This window comes from Ascaphus truei, chromosome 8 (assembly GCF_040206685.1).
Source record: "Ascaphus truei isolate aAscTru1 chromosome 8, aAscTru1.hap1, whole genome shotgun sequence".
Taxonomy (NCBI): Eukaryota; Metazoa; Chordata; class Amphibia; order Anura; family Ascaphidae; genus Ascaphus; species Ascaphus truei.
This window is the reverse complement of record NC_134490.1, coordinates 43,226,006-43,243,219: the sequence shown is the minus strand read 5'-3', so window position 1 is coordinate 43,243,219 and position 17,214 is coordinate 43,226,006. Positions and strand designations below refer to the sequence as shown.

At 44.6% G+C, this 17,214-nt stretch overlaps 1 protein-coding gene across 7 annotated transcripts in view; it reads left to right on the top strand.

The window, feature by feature from the left end:
• The window catches only part of LOC142501618 (excitatory amino acid transporter 5-like), a 74,619-nt gene extending 62,770 nt beyond the window's left edge, over positions 1-11,849 (top strand). For all 7 annotated transcript variants that reach the window (XM_075611726.1, XM_075611728.1, XM_075611727.1 and 4 more), the window contains 4 exons: positions 1,348-1,542; positions 9,519-9,653; positions 9,832-9,931; positions 10,816-11,849. In XM_075611726.1, the coding sequence (XP_075467841.1) occupies positions 1,348-1,542; positions 9,519-9,653; positions 9,832-9,931; positions 10,816-10,953 (568 nt within the window). In that variant the 3' untranslated portion in view covers positions 10,954-11,849. The remainder of the gene's footprint in view (positions 1-1,347; positions 1,543-9,518; positions 9,654-9,831; positions 9,932-10,815) is intronic.
• Positions 11,850-17,214: the final 5,365 nt, after the last annotated feature.

Here is a 17,214-nt window from a genome sequence, read left to right as displayed (position 1 = left end):
CATGTTTCGTAGTAACCTAGGAAACATATAGGAAGTGTTATTTTGACCATTTTGTTACTCCACATAACCTGGTGAGTGTCTCCCGTTCCTGTGGCTTAATTATTTAGTTTACGACCATAGACCGGAATGCTGCTCATAGAGCGACGCGGTCATGTGACGTCACAGACTGCCGCACAATATATCTGTGGAGTACCTCTGGCGTCCGTCACCACCAGTGTTGGGAGTTCCCTGCAATATTGTGCAAGTTCCATTTTGCATGCTCCTTACCAACGGACTATTACCGAGGCTATCTACATTGGACCCAGGATCCACACACACGTCTCATGAGAATCCCTCTTCGGCGATTCAGGACAGAACCACAGCGGACGCTTGGAGTTGCTGATTTCCTGAGACGCTTTGTCCAAAGGGGTAATGTACCTGACATGTAATGCCTGAATGATAGTAATATCTTGTACGTGCAATACTTACCTGTTCGCAATTTAGCACTTTAAGTTTGTTTAATACACTATGAGTCGTGCGCTGTCTTTTTTCTCCTACCCCATACCAGGGCCTGTATCTTGGGAAGTAGGGGGTCCCTGAGGCTGAAATCAATATGGTTCAGCTCAGGAGACCCCCTGCTCCCGCACACTAGTATTAAAATGAATATTTTAACTGCACGATCGCCTGCATCGCAGCATCTCCACGCAGCTCTTCCAAGCTGCAGTTTTAACAACAGTTGCAGATTCGTAGGATTTATAGCGCGATAACACTAAAAAATAAATAAAAAACAAGTCGTTCAATGCTGCATTTTTTTAACGAACTTTAAAAAAATGCATTTTTTTCTTAGTTAATACCGTTTTGACCAACATGTTTTATAGTGCGATTAAACAATGCAAAGTCGATCTGCAATGCACTGATTTTATCACTGTTTAGTGAATAGGCCTCATAATGTATGTTTCATCTTTTGTATTCATCCTTATGACCTTGCTTATGCTGTGTGATTAGTAACTGATTAGTATCCAGTACCCGGGTTACCGAACAAACGCTGAAGAATTTATAGTTTCTTGTGTTTTAATCATCCACAATAAGTGTATCTTGGTTCCCCATTTTGCAAATACGGTATAAGAGAGAGGAGAGGAAGCAGCATAGGTTTACTGAGGTATTGTTTTTAATGCTTGAAGGTGTTTGGCGTTATTTCAGGATGAATTTTATACTGCATGGTATATTAATGAATGTATATTGTTTTCATTCGAGTGCTCTATTAAGGGATTCTTGTCCTCTTCTTTAGGGTTTTTTTTTTGCGATAGAGATAATTGAATTAGCACAGTGTTTCATGTAGATATTATTATTTATTTATTTTCAATTTAGTTCTGCAACTCTACCAATAACTCTAAAATGCCTTTTGGAAAACAATGGGATAGACAGACGTGTGGCGAGGTTTGTTCTGCCAGTCGGTGCTACGATTAATATGGACGGTACTGCATTGTATGAAGCCGTCGCTGCTATATTTATTGCACAAGTAAACGAATACGATTTGGATTTAGGACAAATTATAACAATAAGGTGAGTTTCAGTATTATTTCAAAGTGTTTCATAATTGAGGATTATGGTCCATATTTACATAGCCATGCTATTTCATAAGACACTTTATGACCCAGTCAAGTGATTTGGTTGTAAGTTGTCTTCAACCCACATCTATAGAGCTCCACTAACTCAGAGCTCATAACATAATCAGTAACGGACGTTATGTTCCCTGAGGTTAACGCAAATCCACAAACCTAATTATGTGCAAAACAACCACCATTAGTGATCTCATTTGCATAGGCTTAACATCAAGTTAACACTGCCTCACTTTAGCTTCAAATAACATGTCTTGCGTTGTCTGTCTTACTTAAAATTGGCGTTTGCTCCAACCAGACCCTGAAATATAAGTTTTGAGTGTGAGAGAGATACACTGGAGATACCTGGGATATATGCTAATTTAACTGATTTAAAGATAATTTGCATATCAATTGCATATATCTCAGGTGATCTCCATTTTATGCACAGGTGTCTCCCCCTCTCTCTTTCCCTCTCCACCTCTTTCTCCCAGCATCAATTTCCTTACCCTTTCTCTAATGTCTTTCTTCCCCTCTCCCCATCTCTCCCTTCCCCCTCTCCCCATCTCTCCCTTCCCCCTCTCCACCTCTCTCCCTCCCCCCTCTCTCCCTTCCCCCTTCCCCGCTGTCACGAGAGACCAGGCAATTACACCTTTAAACCGGGATCATTCATTGAGCAAAACCAAGAAGTAAAACAAATTGTAATTTATTCCATTGAAACAAACGTACACACAGTGGATTACGATTATAGAGAGGAAACCACACTTACTGGGTGTCTGGGCTACAAAACTAACCTTTCCTAGTTGATATAGCACAGAAAACAAAGTCTTTACAAGTCCTTTAGATGACCGGGACTAAGCCCGAAAAGTCCCGGAACTGATCTCGGCAAGCAGTTCTTGCCACCACCGCTCTTTCCTCCCTGGAGGTGCTGAAATCCCTTGATCGGGAGCGAGTACCAAACATCTTGGTATGCTTTTCAGCTTGTAGTTCCAGCCGCGACTGCTAAGTTCTATTCTCAGAACTTGGCCCCGAAAAGTGGGACTTAGAAAATTTCCTGCCTTGAAATGTTTGAAGCCAGCTCGCGTCTATTTCTCCCAGAGCATCTTTTGGTCAGTTCAAATCTGCTTCTGCTGTCTTGGCACTTAGAATCTCTCGACCTGATTGGCTGCAGGGTTTCTTATAGGATTCTCAGTCCCATTCACCGAACCCGTTAACCAATCAGTGCGTGGGAATTTCCTCGCCAGCCTATCACAGATTTGCCAGTACTCTGAAGCCGGGCGGGCACAGATTTGGATTCTGCAATGGGCATGCGCTAACTTGGCACCTCTGCCACTTTCTATGCAGAACCCTCCTGCTGTGCTGGGCTCCTCAGAGTGGGCTGGGTACATGGTTGCCGGATAGCCCCTTTCAAGCCAGGACGTGGGTACTTGAGTATTAACACGCCTGCCTTCACACCTTGGCATCCCAGAGACTTTCAAGTCCGGGACCCGAGCAGACTCAGTGGCACCAACTTGGTGACCATCTGGTCTCCGGAATCAAGGACTTGGAAATTCCCCAGCTCTTATACAATGTATAAATATTCGCACCTTTATATATCAAGTTAATAAAATTTAATTCTAAATATTTCTAAGTCCCTCTTGTATTTTGTTTTACTGAAACTATCTGCACGTTCTTCCCAAAGCTCTACGAGCTTCCTAACAGAAGTTAGTAAAAAAAAGTTGGTTCAAAAAATGGTTAGACACAATCTCCCGGCTCCTTATACTTTCGCTGGAGCTGGACTTAGAAAATATTTCCATCCTCGCCACCTTATTGCTGGTGGGAGATATTCTGAACCCTCATACCTGGTTCTGGGGGTTGGGGCATATACTGAGGGGGACCCTTACTATACCGGGGGCCCCTTGAACGTACCCGGGATGGGATTTATCCCTATGCCCCGTTTTACCTTTCTGGTCTGTGCTGAAGGTAAGTTGCGTATTTGCATCCTAGGGAGGGTTTTGTCTGGCGGTCTGTGCCAACATGTCCCTGGGAATCTGACCCGATTCCCAGATATATTTTTGGGGTGGCCAGTAAGTCTGGTCCCCTTCTATCTAGGCACAATCCGACAACACTTTTACCATAAAATCCCCCCTGAAACTCACACCCTATGAATCTCCACTGGTTAGCACTCCTGGAAAGGCAAAACACACACAAATCTTTTATTACATTACAGTGCACATGCCATAGCTGGGTTCAAGAGCTGATACTTCAAACTCCCCAATGTGGCTCAGAGGTAACCAGCCGGGCATAATACCTTTATTATTGGCCTGGTTACCCCCTCACCGTCACACCCGCCCTCTCTCTCTCCCCCTCCCTTTCTCCTCCCCCCCTCCCCACTAATCTCTCTCTTTCCCGCTCTTTCTACACCCTTTTTTCTTCTCTACCCCCTCTCCCTCTATCTCTCCTCTCTTTCTCCCCCTCTCTATCTCACAAATGTACTTTTCTGGGGCGGCAACAGGGTGGGTCTGCCGGGGTTGACGTCCCAGGCCTAGTGAGTCAGGAGATCCAATCAGGGCCTTCCTCATGGGTGGGGAGTGGGACGGAGAAGTAGCTAATATAAGCAACTGCACAGGCGGGAGAAACGTGTTTGAATGTTCCCAGCTGTGCAGCTGCTTATTCAAATACCCCTCTGCCTGTCTGACTGACTGTCTGACTGTATCACCCTATTACTGTTGTGTGTGTGTCTGTGTACAGTATACACTGTCGTCTCTGTGTTTGTCTATGTACTAGTGTCGTGTCACTCGTCTGTCTGTCCGCCCCCGTCCTACCTTCCCCCGTCCTACCTTCCCCCCTCCCGTCCTACCTTCCTGGCACTCTGTCCTGGCGTGCTTCAGCTTGCAGGACCCATTCTGCTCCCGGCTGTAGTGAAATTGCCTTCTCTCCCCTCGAAAGTGGGTAAGTACTCTGGTTTTGTTGGTGCATGGGGCCTTCACCTCCCTGGTACACTTCCCCCCCTCACCCCTGGTTGCTGGTCTGACCCGCTTGGGGCGGGCGGCGGGACGCGGGTAGTTGGCCTGCGCCAGGGAGGGAGAGGGCAGGGGAACTAGATGTTCTCGATTGGCTGGCGCTCCCCCACTCCTACCCCCAGTCCCTGTGGTTGCCCGCTCAGGGCAGGAGGTATTTTCAGGGGGGGGGGGGATTAACGGGGAGGCAGCGGTGGCAGCGCGTGAACGTTGCCGGAGCATGCGCGCAATTTTTTCTCCTTCTGGTGCTTGGTCATGGACGGCGTGCCCCGGCGCTTCCCCCTCCCGTCCTCAGTCTGGAAGTGGGCCCGGCAGCAGCCTCCCGGGACTTCTCCCACTCGGAGCGATCCCACCATACCTCTGTTGCCTTGCTGGCCTCCACGCTATGATTGGTATGATTGTCAATGACAGCATCTTGGAGCCATGACTCTCTATTAGCCTCCATCTCCCTCATAATAGGCTCGGAACATAAGGGTACTCATACCCATGAGACTGTCTGTATCTGGACACTATGGCCCTATCTGCTCTATTGAGCTTGGTCAGTGTCTTGCCCTGAGCCTTTCCTGGTAAGACCCAGTATGTAGGTTCTTCTGGGGCCACCTCCTGGTATAATATGGAGGGCCCGGCAGGCGTTACAATACCTAACTATATTTCTCTCACCCTTTTCCTGAGTGCTTCTGCTACCTCCTCTGTGGTAAAAGTTCCCTCATCCACGTGGTCAACCGTTTCCCCATCGATTAACACAAATCTAGTGCGTTTCATGGGTATAGAGTACCCTTGGAATAGGGGATCCCACCATTTGCGTGTTGTGCATTGGGACACAATGGATGAAGCAGTCTTATCCTCTGTATCTTCCCTAGAGGACACACCAGAAGTCCCAGAGGGACCGGAGAGAGAGCTGCTAGATTTGTCCTTAAACATTTCCCCATATGAATTGGGGTTCATTATCGGAATCATACTGGAGGCAGGAATGTCCCTCTCTGACCCCTCATCTGATTCCAACCAGTCCCTGTAGTCAGTAGATGGTTTGGGGATCTTCTTCTTTCCCACTTTGCCATGATGATTGTGTCAGAAACTTGAACTAGATGGGACAGGGGCAGGGGCAATGGCAGTGGAGCTAGGGGCTGGGGCCTTGGAAACAACAGTGTCTGGGGCAAAGTCCTTGAGCCTTGCTAGGCTCCGACCAGTTGCAGCCTTCTTGGACACAGTCTCAGGTACCTCCTCGACAGCACTAGGAGCCTCCACAGCCGTGGAGTTCTCCGTGGTTCAGGCCGCACCAGTGCAAGCTGTCTCGTGACCACTGGACTTGGCCTCTCTACTTGGCAGGCAGGTGGCTCTCTTTTTACAGGATCGCTGAAGTGGTCCGCCAGTTAGTGCATCACAAGGCTGTTGTCGTCATCGGATGATGGTGGTAGGGGACGGCTCTTTTGTGGAGAGGTTCCGCAGCACTGGGGGCAATGGGTCTGAAGCCTTCCGGCTCTGATGCCGCCAGGGGACATGCTCTGGTCTCTCCTAAGCCTGTCACCTCTTCCGGTGGTCTTTGGGTTCCAGCCTCAGGAACCGGGGCGCACAAACCCCTTTGAATGTTCGTTAGGGCACATGGGTCTTTGGTGGTCGTAGTGTCGAAGCCGTCCACCTCGATCAGCGTAGCTCTGGAGCCTTCCAGCTGGGAACCGATAGCGACGAGCGGCCATAGGTAGTAGGTTCCGCACTGCATACAGCGAGCCGTAGTACTCGGTTCACCTCCGGGTGTCCTGCATTGGGAGAACAGGCACCACAGAAATTCTTGGCCGGCTATCTCCACTACCAGGAAACCTCCTGGGAGTTGATATGGAGTTAGGCGACACTCAGCCATTCTGTATGTGGTTAAGGCAAATTCTAGCAGCAGCACTGTTAGAAGGGCTCTGTCTTGTTCACCAGCTCTGAGGAACTGAGGGTGCGGCAGCTCACATCCGTCTCCTCCCTCAGTGTAGATAGAGCTCGCTGATTGATGCTCATTGTAACCCCTCCCTCTGGTGGAGTTTAGAGGGGCACACAGCAGCAAGGTGTGACTTCGGCTCCGCTCTGAAAAAGTCACAGAAAAGGTGGGCGCGGCTCCTGCTTTCGCGCTGAGCCCCGCACAGGGTTTGCAGAGGTAAGCTTGCAACTTTCTGCAAACTGTCCATGCGGTCTCCCAGTTCCGTGAAACCGCCATTTTAGATCACACAGTCCACATGGTGCACTCCCCAACCGGGCAGCCGCCATTTTGTGTGTAATAAAGTTATTTCGGGAAGCACGACCCCTACGATTTTGTAGGGAGCCCGCTCTCCTGGTACATCTGCAGCATATGATAGTCTCTTACAAGTGGCACATCAATATACTCCAGGCTAGGCAAAACTCTTTCTGCAGTACACTGCATACGATAACAGTCCAGTTTGAGCACCCTGTGACTCCCTGTGCATCCACCACTAGTAGCAATGCGGTGAGTCTCTATATGGAGGTTCATGCACCTGAGTAGGTCCAGACACCCCTCCTACGACCCCCTTGGCAGCACCTTACACCACCCTGCTCTAGCACTGACACTGTAGACCCCTTCAGAGATTTTTTGCCTCAGTATTAGTCCTGGCAGGCCTGCTCTTACCAGGGCTTACTGCCAGGAGAAGGGCAGACTGGTAGCCAGAAACCAGTCCTGGATATATATATATTTGTGTGTGTGACCTCGACTTTCGTGGGGGTGTGGGGGGCTGCTCCTTTCATTTATCCTGGGCCCCATGATTTCTGTTGGCAGCCCTGTTACTGTTGCTCTCTCCCACCTCCTATTTCTCATCCATCCTCTCTTCCAACTCTTGCTTCCTCCATCTTCTCTCTTTCTACACCTCCTCTTTCCCTTGTCCCCCATTTTCCCTTCTCTCCTCCCTCCTCCTCTGCTCCCTCCTCTCTCCTCTTCTTCCCTCCCTCCTCTCCCCTCTTTTTCCCTCCCTCCTCATCCCTCTTCTTCCCTACCTCCTCATCCCTCTTCTTCCCTCCCTCCTCATCCCTCTTCTTCCCTCCCTCCTCACCCCTATTCTTCCCCCCTCCTCTCCCCTACACCCCTCCCATCTCCTCCCCCTACTCCATTCCCCTCCTCCTCTGCCCTTCCCTCACCCCTCCTCCTCTCCCCTAAACCCCTCCTCTCGCCCCATTCCTCCCCCTCTCCCCTTCACCCCTCCTCTTCCCAATCCCTCTCCCCTCCTTTTCTCACAAATCCTCTTCCCTCTTCTCCCCTCCTCTCCCCTTATTTCACCACCCCTTTGTCCCCTCACCCTCCTCTCCCTTGATTTACCCCTCCTCCTGCTCTCCCCTACCCCCTCCTCTCCCCCCATCCCCTCCTCTCCCCCCACCCCCTCCTCTTCTCCTCCCTTCCCTCCTATTTCTCTCCTCCCACCCCTCCTCTCCTACTCCCTAACCCCTATCCCCTCCCTCCTCTCTCCCTTTCTCACCCCTCCCCCTTCCTTGCCCCTCCCCCATCATATCCCCCTCCTCTTCTCTACCCCTTCCCCATCCTATCCCCCTCCTCTTCTCTACCCCTCCTCTCCCCCTCCCAACTCCTCTCCTCCCCCTACCCCTCCTTTCCCCCTCCCAACTCCTCTCCTCCTCCTACCCCTCCTTTCCCACTCCCCTCTTCTTCTCCCCCTACCCTTCCTTTCCCACTCCCCCTCCTCTTCCCCCACCTTCCCTCCTATTCCCCCACCTCCCCTTCTAGTCCCCCATACCTCCCCTCCTATTCCCCCATACCTCCCCTCCTCTTCCTCTTCTCCACCCGCCTCCCATCCTCTTCGACCTCTCCCCTCCCATCCTCTCTCCTCAACTTCTTCCCTCCATCCCCTCTTCTCCCTCTTTCCCCCACTCATCCCCCCTCCCCCCACTCCTATCCCTTCCCCCTCCTATCCCCTCTTCTCTCCCCTCCCCCTCCTTAAATCCTCTCCCTTCCCCCACCTCTCCTGTTCCTCCTCCTCTCTCCCTTCCTTTCCCCTTCTCCCCTCTCTTCCTCTACCACCCATCTCTCCACCTCCTCTTCACTCCCCCTCCTCTCCTTTCCACCCTTCCTTTTCATCTCTCCCTTTCCACCCTCTCCCCCTCACCTTCTCCCCCATCCTCCGCACCCCTCTCCACCCCTCATCCGCCCCCTCCTCCCCACCCCCTCCTTCCCACCCCTCATCCCATCCTACAGGGAAAATGAGGGATAAAGCACTAGTTATGTGAACATGTAAACCATTATACAATAAATACTTGAATGTTATTAAAGTTCCAATTATACTTGAAGTTCTAAGGCTGCCTAACCAGTCTAGCTGGTTCTCTCCAAACCAGAAAAGGACTGGATGACATTCCGTGATTGGGTTTGTTTGCCGATTAGCTAATTCCCAGTTGGATTGTCATCCATGCGCCATATAGGTCTTTTTTGCATCCAGACCTCATCCCATCCTCTTTGCCTGTACCTCCCCCCCTCCCTCTTCTACCCTTCCTCACCCTCTCCTTTCCCCTTCCTCTCTTCCCGATCCTCCCCCACCTCCCTCTCCCCACCCACCATCCCCTCCTCTCATTGAGCCTCCCCCACCCCCTCCTCCTTTCTCCTCCCCACTCCTCCTCCCCTCTCCCCTCCACCTCCCCCCACACCTCCCCACTCACTACTCCTCCCCCGTCCCCCTCTTCCTCTCCTCCCCCGTCCCGCTCTCCTTTCCCCTCGTCTCCTTTCCCCCCTCCTCTCCTCCTCCCCCCACCTCCTCTTCCCCCTCCTCTTCTTTCCCATCCCCCTTCCTCAACACCCCTCCTCCTCCTCCCTCTTATTTGTTTGTGTTTGTAGTTGGCTGTTCTTTTCGTATGATGTTTAAAGATGAATTTCGCTAGGTTTACACCAACAATCTAATACATATTGAAATAGCTGTTCTAAATATGAACTATATTGACACTGAATTTATCATTACAGCATAACTGCTACCGCAGCGAGCATCGGTGCCGCAGGCATTCCACAATCAGGGCTGGTCACCATGGTTATTGTGCTGACTTCTGTTGGCCTCCCTACTGATGACATCACACTGATTATTGCAGTCGATTGGGCCTTGTAAGTTTTGTTTTACATACGTATGCGAGTTTGCGTACACATTAGAAAGCCTCAAGGTCACATTCAGGACATCTTATATATTAAATTTTTACGTGTTAAGAACTTTAGCTCATGTATATGACACGCATAGATGTCCCTTTAGAAATAATATTTTAACTTCTATATTTTTTTTGTCTAGAGATCGCTTTAGAACGATGACCAATGTTCTTGGAGATGCCCTGGCTGCAGGGGTTGTAGCACACGTGTGTCAGAAAGATTTTGCATCTTATCAAGAAAAAGTATGTAACATATCAAGGATGTTCGTCTAAACCAGCAAAATCTGTTGTAAATGTAGAACTGCCCCGAAATTATATTCAGAGATAAAATACTGACCATACAATACCATATAACTAATTCCAGGTCAGCAGTGTTGTAAAAATCCATATAATCTCACCCCTATAACTCCTCATATTGCTCCATATAACCTCCTAAAATACACCCTGTATCTCCTCCAATTGCTCCATAGTATCACACCCTATAACTTCAAACTCCGCTTACTTTTCTATATAACCGCTCCAGCAATTCTTTGCTGCTCTCTTTGGAATTAAAGTATTAGAGCTGTTTGGCAATGTAAATTGAGACTTGTGAGTCGTTTTAGTTTCCTTGTCTTGTTTGTCGTACAGCATAAGTAGCCTCCCTCTTGTGTAACCTCTTGTGTAACCTTTGTATTATGCCAGAGAGGGAATGTGCATAAATCCGATTATGCTATAAATCGGAATGTTGGACAGAAGATAAACAAGAACACACCCCATTTATAGAATAAAGGAATGCTTTGAAATATGATTAAATACTGACTTGCATTATTATATTAAAATCACTTAGATTAAATGTATTTATGCTGACACTACTATTAATAAATGGCATGCATCATACATAGGGTATTCAGCAACACTGAGTTATCTAGATATGTCACTGCCCAATAGAGTTTACAATCCAGATCTGGTGCCTTAAGCACAGGAAAATAACGTCACAAGGAGCAGACACTGGAATTCAAACTGGCTTCATCTACTTCAAAGGCTGAATGTGCACTGTGCTACTTATTCTCTAACTCTGAATGGGTCGCACTTTTAAATGGCAAAAGAAAGGAAAATAAATCTAAACATCATTTTTTTTTGATCCCCAGCAAGATGCAGCGGCCAATACAGAACGACACCATGCTAAGGAGGTACTACTGCCAAATATCGAGTGTCATGTAATAGAAATGATAGACGATGAATTGTATGAAAAAATAAAAATGAACTTTAATATATGTCAGGTCTAACACAACCTTTAATCCTCATTGAGTTGTCAGCCACTCTGGCAGTGAAAGGGTTATATCTTTGTGGTCAATAATGTTGGGGCTATTATGTGCACTCTGGCTGTTTTAAGGTGATGGTAATTATATGACAGAAATGTTATGATTTTTTTTGCTTTAAAATTGACCCTCAATAAGCTCCACTAGACATATTAAATGGGAGTTAATGGCGGATGGAGCGCAGATAATCGTAGCTTAGTGAATTCTGGTGTAAGACAGGGATTTTAAAAGTGGTTTCAAACGGGAAAATGTAATTAACCAATTTATCAATGTAACTGGCTTACTTAGAACGTTCCCTTAAAGTAAGACTCATTTGTGTTGAGTCGATAATTTGCGCTTATCTGAAATGTATTGCTCTACACTTGATGGTGTCATAATTTATTTATAAACACATAACAAAAGCAAAACCAATGAGTATTATCAATTGGTAATGTTCAGTTGTTGCCTTTGTTCCAGGATCCATTAACTATTGCAAGAGAGATTACCTTAAGATTGTATAAACCATCCAAAACATTTGGTTACTAAATAAAATAAAAGTTTAAAAATACTTTTCTGAGTTTAAGGCACTAATCACGTTAAACATGTCACCAACATTAGTTCACTGTGGTCCAAGGTGGGACTGACCCGTCAATGTATTTAGCCATTTTTCAACTATTTTTTTTCTTGTGTGTCAGCTTGCAAATGAGGGTTTATTTACAGGAGAAGATAGGGAGGAGTTAAGCAACACTATTGAATAAAAATTGATCCAATTTTGCATTTCTCCATTTTTAGTTCTCGTATCAAAACAGTCTGAGTTTAAATTGTTGAATACTCTTCTACACCAAATGAATAATTTACTTGAATAAAAGTTACTTTATTGTTAACTGTGCATTGCCCATTTTCTCACCACATTATAAAGAGTATAATAAACTGGTGATTTCGAATAGTCGGGTTTGGGAGGAATAACAATCGTGATACCAATTCTTGTACAGACCGACTCATCTTCAAATAAACCACCCCCCATCCCCTCGAGCCACAGGGAAAAAAAAACATTTATTGTTGGCTCCGGAACAGGTGAATCCCTGCGGCATGCCACAGAAGTTCAATGTGGGCATTACGCAGCTATATTTTCTGCAGCCAGGCTTTATGAGCTCTGTCCTCCCTGGCAGTCCCCAGTTGTGAGGAACAGAAGTCAGACTACAGCTGTATCTGGAAATATGCAAGGAAAAATCAAGCGCAAATAATATCACAACAAATCAAAGGTAACACAGATGATATACTATCCTTAATGAGTGCAGCTCCTGACGTAGAATTCAAACCAAATTCAATCAGCAAACGAAGGAGAAACAGGTGCGCAAATCACACCAGGACATGTAAGAGAGAGTAAAAACACCAAATAGTGCAATATTGTCTACTTCAGCAAATTAGCTTCAATGCTGGAAGTTCTATAAAATTTGCACTCACATGTTTAACGTGAAATCAGAGCATTGTGGTTATTCAAAGTTACCAACTTATGTCTCCAGACAGGTACTCCAGATCCACATAGAGGGGGAAATTCCATATACAAAAAGAGGGGAAAAGCAAAATAGTATAGTACTGTTTTTAATGTTAAAAACACAAAGTATTCCACTTACATAAGTGCCTTTGTTTGAGAGCATTCAGACCACACTGGGTCACAGGGTCAGACAAAATATTCACAGCAAGCAGCATCCGCTCCACGGCCGTCACAGCAGGTACTGGGCTGGTTAAAGTTGTCCTCCACTCCAGATGTCATCAACAAGGGCTCCTTTAGTGGTAACTGATATCACCCAACACGTGTTTCCACTATTTTGCTTTTCCCCTCTTTTTGTATATGGAATTTCCCCCTCTCTATGTGGATCTGGAGTACCTGTCTGGAGACATAAGTTGGTATCTGGAAATAAACTGGTTTTCCTTCATTTTTATTCTAGAAGATAAACTAAAAAAAGAAAGGGGAATGAATGATTGTTGGGTACAGGTACAATGTGTCCTATAACTGCCACAAAACTTCTATACTTGAACCAGTTATACTCCATTTCAGTTTTCTTATCTTTCTTGGGACACCCCAGACATGTGGTGTTTTAGAGATAATCAGCTGATGACTCAAGTGACTTGAGACTGCATTCCCATATAAGAAAAGTGCAAACCTCTGCTTGGTAATTGACTATTCCTAAAATCTCTTCTTACTGGGATAGAAACTGCACTAGATTTTAATAAAGTAAGTTTGGAAATACATATCCTTCATAAATCTATGCTATTACTAATAATTTTGTTATCCATTAGGTATCCCGTGCTAAACGTAGCTTCCCTACTATTAGTGTCAGGCTTAGAGGTCTGTAATTCCCCGGTAGTGATCCAGCTCCCTTTTTAAATAAAGGCACTATGTCTGCTTTAAACCAATCTTGTGGTACTGAGCCTGTGGAAATAGAATCCTTGCATATTAAATGTAATGGTTTGGCCATTCCTGAACCTAGCTCCTTAAGAACAATTGGTGCATGCCATTGGGACCAGGTGCTTTATTTGCTATAATTTTATCACACCGACTATGCACTTCAGTTAACCAATTGTTTGTTAATATAGAGGTTGTGGCTTCCTCCTGTGGCACTATTATTGCAATTGATACCTCCCTGGCAAATAGAGGCAAAAAATGTACAGTACCTCTGCTTTTTCCTAACCTCCAATAAATTTGCCTACCTATCTCACACTGAAATGGTCCCATATTTTATTTTCTAATCTTTTTATTGTTAAGGTAATTAAAGAGCTTTTTATGGCTGATCTTGCAATCCGTTTTTTAATTTTCAATTTTTGATAATTTTGCAACTTTTGTTACATGTTTGGCACACCGGTGAGCATGTGACCTGCATACGGGACAAGGGTTAATACTCAGCTCGCAAGCGGCCCCACTTTTCACGTCTGCAAAGGTCCCTCAAATGGATATCTCCCCTAAATCCATCCCCATATACCAACTGTCACGAACAGCACACAAGTGGGCACGTGACTTACATATGCTATCAGGGTTAATATACACGGCTACTCTAGCCAACTCAACTTTTGCAAGGTACCTCCAATGAGTTAATTGAATCCTACAATCATATTTATACGCTGCCATGACCCGAGATAGTTATGCAGATAAAAGATGCAACATTAATATTTGCCAGGGTCCCAGGTCCCTGTTTTATAGAAAAAACTATGCACTTAACACACAAAAATCTGTTGCAGTAAAATGTGTCCGAAAATGTAAATAAATACTCTCCAGAGCGTGCAACAGTTCATTCAGAGTCCAAAGCATTACTTAATAAAATGTTTTAATATATAAATAGTGTTCAGATTACAGAAAAAGGATTACAAGAACATAGAATTACAATGAATGCAAAACAGTTTCTCAAAAAACACGAATATAACATAAAAGAATACCTTATACATTTTCATATGTCATGTTTTTCCCCAGAGAGGTCACTGATGCAAAAGATGCGATATCACGTGTTTGGTCCAAAACACTCTGTTAAAATCTGATTTTCATAAACCCTTGCTAAGCTTTAAGTATAATTTTCTCTCCCATTGAAACAACCTAAGCCCACTCCGTTGCCTCAATATATAAACGTACCCATTCTTTCTGTAATACTTAGACACACGTGAGTTAAATTAACAGATTCAGGCGTTCATCACGGTAACATCGAGACTAACAATGACTGTCTTAATACTAAATTTGAGCAACAAATGGATATCTATCTCTTAGTACCTGCTAGACCTGACGTGTTTAATAATTATATGCCACGGATACACACGTAATCCTTAGCATGTTCAGCAGATTACATCACATGATATTCCCATTTTTAATACTGTCCTTCACTGAAACATACTCTGTGGGTCACCTTTCTCTGGAATGTACCAGTAATTATTCACAAACTTTGATGCTTACAGAATAGTATCCGATTAGCGTTTACAAACCCCTAAACACCAGATGTCACTTTTAGTGGGCTATCCAGACAGGCCCCCCCAATGAAGTCCTCTTTGAAGATCCCAGAAAGGTCTTGACCTGTGAAATACAATATATTGTATTTTTAAAATACAACTCCAATCACATTAACCCCTGAAGTACCAGCTAGATTAAAAAATACATAATATCTCATCATGACGGTTACATTCCTTATACTTTTGATATGATGCCACTGTTCCTTCTGACTTTAAGAATTTGTATGCCGGCCTCTTCCTTTCCATTTACTCCCCTACCCGTTTATTTAACCACATTGGCCTAGACGTTTTTTTATTTATTTATATGTATTACCCAAAAGGTACACACTGATAAGTGTGCATTCCTAAAAATGTTTTAAAGACTTCCCATTTATGTTCCACATCTTTTCCTGCAAAAACGTCCTCCCAACTTATTCCTTTGTAGATTATTCCTCATTTTATTCAAATCTGCCTTTCTAAAACGCAAAGTCTTTGTTGAACCCATATTGTATGGTTTTTGATCATTTGTTTCCAATGAGACCATGGTTATGATCACTGTTTCCCAAATGTTCCCGGACTTTAATATTTGTTATTTCTTCAACATTGTTTAATATTACAAAATCCAGTATTGCCCCTCTCCTGGTTGGTTCTTCAATCATTTGGGTCTTTCAGCGCCCCCAAAACCCTGTTTTCTTTCATTGTAATGCTAATCTCATTGCTCCAGTCTGGATAATTAATATCACCCATTATGCAAACATTACCTTGTTTTTATGCCTTATCCGTTTGCAAAAATATTTTGGCTTCCTCAATTTCACAGATATTTGGAGGTTTATATCATATCCCTACCAACATTTTCTTTAAACTTTTACCTCCACTCCTAAATTTCTATCCAGAAAGTCTCTACATTTTCATCATTCCCTTCGTAAACATCTTCCCTTATAATAGGTTTTAGATCCGGTTTAACATATAAACACCATCAGATGAAAGGTCCATATTTGACATGCAATATTTTAGGAAACAACGCCCCCCCCCCCCGATTGTATCAGTCAGGATGCTTGCATTAGCAAGCATGCAGTTAAGGTTTTTTCCATTTTCCAGTCTATGCTATTGTTATCAGACCTGCTCCTGCCTTTCTACTCCAATTGGATTTAGTCTTTAGAAGTTTACTAGTATTATTTGTATTTAATATGGGTTTCTCCCTGCCTGCCAAACTCGCCCTCCCCCCCCCCGTCCTCCCTTCATGACACCTTGCTATTTCCCCATCCCTATCTATTCTCTAGTTCAATATCTCTTTGTTTTAAATCTCTACCAACCTTTTTAACATCCTCCCCTGTAGCACAGAATATCCCTCTTGACTGAGGTGCACTCCATCCCTACGCTATATCTTTAATTAACATAGCAATCTCCTTGTTCCTACTTTTTGAACCGTTTTTCTTTTTAGACGATTAAAAAGGGAACAGGATGAGATGTTTACTAAATTACTACTTAGGTGTAGGCATCTGCACTGTTCATGTCATTAATCTGTTAAATAAGTCACTGCCATTTGTTGTATTTGGCTGCACCTTAAAGTAGCAAACCCATAACTATCTTAGTTTTGAAACTTAAAGGGGCAATCTAGTACCAAAGTGACTTGTGACTGCAGTGACTTGCTTAAGGGTCTCACCTGGGTAATTTATACTTTTTTGTTTTTACCCAAATTTGACACTTATAAGTATTAATTGATATTTTAAATTAGGACTTGGGAGGGGTTTGATTTTCTCTGGCTACTTGTGTGATATGTGCTAGTACAACCAGAGTAGCACCTCCCTTTAACTAACTATACAGTGCTTTGATGAGGACATGGTGGAATAAATGTCAGAAAAACACTTGATTAACCATTTCTCATTCAGATGCCCCTAAAAACTGTCCGACTATGTGAGATTGCATCTTTAAATGGTAATAACAAAAAGAAAAAAAGCACTTAAGCTTAATAAACAATACTGTGAAATGTACTCTAATATTTCAGAGTGCAAAGTTAACTCATAAATGATCAATGGCTGCCCGGAAACACCAACCGAACCAAATCAGAGAAAACAATGCAGAAAACAGATACAAACCAAGCAACTGTCCAAATGTACTAGTAAGAAGGTGGCATCTAGTCCTTATAGGATGATCCAATCATATGCAGACTTCATGGATGGCTCACGTGATATGTGAAATCAAACAAAGAAAAATCAGTGTATACTGCTAGTTAACATTACATATAACATAACACACACACACAACTCCAATTACAAACAT